The 5,000-nt window shown below is 38.7% G+C and overlaps 1 protein-coding gene across 1 annotated transcript; it reads left to right on the top strand.

Moving 5' to 3' along the window:
* Nucleotides 1-46: 46 nt before the first annotated feature.
* On the top strand, nucleotides 47-1,060 carry LOC113821646 (serine hydroxymethyltransferase, mitochondrial; the record flags this gene model as incomplete). Its single annotated transcript, XM_070114539.1, is given in 1 exon segment — nucleotides 47-1,060. A coding segment is annotated over 1 exon segment (240 nt), but the record flags the coding sequence as incomplete, so codon positions are not given.
* Nucleotides 1,061-5,000: the final 3,940 nt, after the last annotated feature.

Genomic DNA, 5,000 nt, shown 5'->3' with positions numbered 1-5,000 from the left:
ATGGAGAAATCTCTCTTGCTAAAGGTTTGTGTTCTACTTGCCAACAGGGACTCCAGCTCTTACTTCCCGCAACTTCAAGAACGAGGAATTTGAGATTGTGGTAGACTTCCTGGATCGTGCGTGTAACATTGCTCATGAAGTCATCCAGAAAGTCGGAAAGAAACTGCCTGCTTTCAAGGCCGCTCTTGAGAGTGAGCCAGAGGTTCAGGAAAAGGTGAAGGCTCTGCAGGCTGAAGTTAATGAATTTGCACTGAAGTATCCTATGCCAGGATTTGATGACCATTAATTTGTTTAACCCGAAGATGATTACCTTACTTGTTTCTTATATTTTTAAGATTTCCTGTAAAGGTTGTGTTACTTTTTTCTGAGCTGTCCTGAACATGTCTGATACAAGACATTGTTCATATAATATTTGTTTTGGTTTTTCTTTTTTGTAAAGTACTTAGTGATGTTTTTTTGTTATTTTGTAAATGTTAATTGTGTATGATTTTTGTACACCCAGGAAATTTTAGAGAAGGACATTATATGTAAAAGTTTTCATTTTACATATGATGTAGTGTGGATGCATTTGAATTTTTCCCTAAATTTTAGGGAACATTCAGATACTACAGGTGATATGGAAGTCAAAGGAACTGCGACTCATTTGAAACTAGTCTCATTGACATGCTCTGTAAAGCTGATATTATGTGCCATACTTGAGAAGCAGGCAACTCTGAGGAGAAAGAGTGGAATTGTATTTTATGGAAATATTTTAAATGAGTGAAAAGTTATTCTGTAAGATGAACAGATAATCAATTTATTTTTTTATTTCTATCAAAGTCTGAGAAATTAATTGTTTGAGCAATTAATTGGAAGAAGAAAAAAAAGAATGTCAAAAGTGATAGCTCTGATGGTTTTTGGCAGTGTGTCAAACTATTGTGAATGCTGAATACTGAGTGGAGTGCATAAAATCATTTGTAAATTAAAGAATAACAGATTTATTTTTGACATGGACAATAATTCATGATCATTATTATTGTAATTAGGCACTAAAGATTACAATAAACTGTAAATGAACTAATAGTGAATGATTTGTTCCAGTAACCTTCCTATATCAAAACACCTTTCTATTTAATGAATGTATACAAATGAACAGACATGAAACTGACATGGAGATGGGTTTAGTAAACTAATTAAAATTTGTAATCAACACTACTAATGATGAGAATCTGACAGAGGGTGAAATGCAACACTTTTCAAATCCTTTTTTTTTTGGGTGGATAAGTAGTCCCAGCTTTGTTCTGTAATAAGAGACCATGATAGTTACCTTATGTAACAAGTGATGGAAGAAGTTGTCAGTCTCCTGTCACTGAGTGTGCCTTTACTGCATGACCAGCCAACTGCAAACAGCTCACAGTGGACAATTCAGTATTACTGCCAAGGTACTCAAAAGTAGTTAGTGGAGTGGGTTTCAAATTGAAAATTCTTGGATGTAACACACTACCTATGTGTACTAATAAAGTAGGAACTCTTATAATTGTTACATAGCAATTTTCTTGCCAAGACTTTGTGTTTCTTTATGTAAGAGAAAATATAGAGAAATAAATTTGAAAGCAAATAAATGAATAAATGAATAAATGAATAAGGAAATAAATAGGTAAAAAATAGATAAGGAAACAAATAAATAAATATATGAGTAAACAAAGAAATGAATACATAGATAAGGAAACAAATAAAGAGAGGGAGGGAGGGAGTGAAAGTGGAGATGAAAGTGCATATAATTTCAGGAAAAGAGAGAAAACTCAGACACTGACATTACTCTTTGCACATAGCACCATCTAAGCTCTGGTCTATAGTGGTGCTGTTATAGAATGGTTCATTATCTCACTCAACCCTTTCCTTCCTCATACTATCACTTTTTCTTTGACCACCCCCACTTCCATCTGGAGTGGCACTCATTTTCTGACATGTCCCTCCACAGCCCTTTTGGTCACCAGGTTCCAACCTTTTCTAGTATATGGCCCACTCGATTAACTCGAGAATCTGTAACGCCCATAGTGGAGTGCTTGTCAAGTAAGCAGTCCCAGAGGCTCTCGTCACCTCTTGCCCTATATTTTAGTATGATGTCTACTGGTCTGCACAACTACATTACCATGTGGCTTTATCCATTTGCATTTTACAAGAAAGGCTCATTGTAATACATCATGTGCTGAGAGGTTTGCGCAGGTATCATTCATGCACCTGTGATGGTTGGGACAGATACACATTGCTTAAGGTCATGGGAATTATCAACATTTACAAAAGTATTCTCAGTATAAACTATGGGGTGGGGTAATGATCCGCGTATGTTTTTGAAATTTAATATATTCCTTTGCAATACATTCTTCTAAATTACATGTGCTCTTTCAAGAATGGAGTCTGCCAATATGTTTTGTATGCTATGAAAAATGTTGCATTATACATAACCCAGGGTGGATGTACTGTCTTAGTGCTGAATTGCTTCTCCACAATTAAATGATAAACATCAAATTTTTAGATTTAAATAGTAACATAAATAGTTATGCTAAAAATCATTAATGTATTTAATAGCTTACAAATTTTCATATATAAATGTATCTTATTTACTGTAAAACTAAAAGCCTGGATATCCTTTTGTATTATTCCTCACATTTATTGCATTCAAAACAGAAAATACTGCACTTGGCTCCATAATGCTAAAAATTCCAACTTAACAGGCCATACACAATCAGATTTGTTTATCAAACATGGTGTTTCATCAAACAAACAAAAAAGACCCACACAAAACTACAAAAAATCATACAACTTCAGCTCATGTCTGAATTCTCTAGTACAATGAACAACCACCTGGGTGAAAGGCTTGGAACATCTGACCTTTGTGAAAGGATTATTGGATTATTGATTGCTACTATCAAGGACTGATTCAGAACCCCACATCCATTCAGTCACAAACCCAAGGGGATTTATTTAGGCAAATTGTGGGAACGTCTCCAGAGGTTTGCTATGGTTATGTCTGATCATTATACAATACTCAACAACCCGATGGAACTTGTAGCAGTGTGGAACAAGTTAGAATGTTCGTGAGTGCATTTGCAATTGCCCCAAAAACAGGCAGAACTTTAACTTGCAGGAAACACTAGATGCTACAAATTGCTTGTTAATTAGGATTTACATGGATCCCTTGCACGTAGGGCTTGGATAGGTTTAGAAGAGACAAGGACTATGATATCAGGAAGCTTGTTCAGGATCTTTAAGGCCATCTGTTAGTAAATGGTCTTTGTCCTGTCTACCAAACCTGGAAAAAGCTGAACTCTATAGTTGAGAAGCGACAACTATTACCTCAAGAATCTTGAAGGTTATTACTTAGTCTTGCCGACCACATCCTGAGAAAGTCAAACTCAAGTCCTCATCATATGACTGCGGTATGCTCTATAGATGATCATGTCATCCAGATAGTGGAATTTAAGAACCTTGGGCTGAGTACTTTATGTAATGTCAGGTTGATCTGCTGATAGTATGGCAATAGATTTACAACCGCCATGGACTGGTGTCAATAATCTCTTTAAGGAGCTTTTGGGTGTGGGCTGTGAGTGCCCACAGGTATGGCTGGTGTGCTGGAGATCGCCTGGGAGAGCCGGGGCAGCTCACCCGTCGGCTAAGGCCTGGGTAGGCCCAAGGTCTATATAAGTACAGGTCTCGTCACTTCGGAGTTCTGCGTAGCTTTGGGTGATAAGGCCTATGACGTCACCTGGAAGGAGCTGAGAGCAAGGGGGGCGGGGGGAATTAGAGCATGGTAGGCAGGGACATAGATAATAGAAAATGGTAGTAAATGAGCAGATACTTGAGTAATTTCAGATGTCGGCACGTTGAACGATTTGCATATTGGACATGTTTTGCAGGCGATGATTATCAGCGATTGTTTGTAGGCCTATATCATATATTCTACGTGAATTTAGTTTTGTAATTCATATGTTGCAGCTTAGATATGGCATAATAAAGACGTAAAATAAATAAAAAAGACATGGCATATGTAAACTCCAAATGTTTTTGATGAATTTATTATAAAACGAATCATACAACAATAACAATGATAATGATAATAATAATAATAATAATAATAATAATAATAGTAATAATAATGGCAATACATAAACATACACATAAATGTACATATATAAGCTGCAACCAACCACTGGGCATACGGCTCTCCCTCACATCAAAGAATGACCACGCGATTAGCGTCGAACCCCCAGGCTCTGCTCCAGATGACGTCATGCGCGAGACGGACGAATTTGAGTCCCTTAGTGACGAGACCTGTACTTATATAGACCTTGGCCAGGTATACCGAGCAATGTCATGCCACGGCAGTTGCTAGTCCCAACGATCCTCTTTCCCCTTCCAGATAGGGATGACTACGCCCCTCAATAGTAGGAATGGAACCAGACTGTTAGAAGGAAGCAAGGACAGCATATACGTTCCGTGCCATAAGCCTTTAGCAGTCCAGCAGGGATATTGCATATGCCTGCAGCTTTCCCACCCTTCAGGTTAGAGATCGCCTCACTCACCTTCGCTGATGGGTGGGTCAGGTACAGGGATTGAGGCATCCCTTGCCTCTAGACTAACTGCTGGGGCGTCTACCTGATACAATTCTCAAAATACTCAGCCAACATGATCTGCGATGATATGTCCATCCACTGACCAGACCGCAGACGTCCATGAGGGATTAGAGTTCAATTTTCTCAGAGATTGGTGGGCAGGACGAAGGTCATTTACTAGGAAATGGATTTCTACCTCCTCGGCAAGATTCCTGATGAACTGTTATCCCTTCTCAGCCGAGTCCAAGCCCAGCGCACCAAGGAGCGGCGCAAATCCCAATTGCCGTTTAGACGAGCCATGTGACACGCATATGTGGCCTCCAACGTCTCCAGCGAGATGAAGTTCTGCCTCGACCTCGGGCGTTCACCAATGGAGTACTGGGCTGCATCGAGTATTTCACACTTAAA

This window comes from Penaeus vannamei, chromosome 36, assembly GCF_042767895.1.
Source record: "Penaeus vannamei isolate JL-2024 chromosome 36, ASM4276789v1, whole genome shotgun sequence".
Lineage (NCBI taxonomy): Eukaryota > Metazoa > Arthropoda > Malacostraca > Decapoda > Penaeidae > Penaeus > Penaeus vannamei.
The sequence above is the reverse complement of the archived record's forward strand: the minus strand, read 5'-3'. Positions and strand labels throughout refer to the sequence as shown.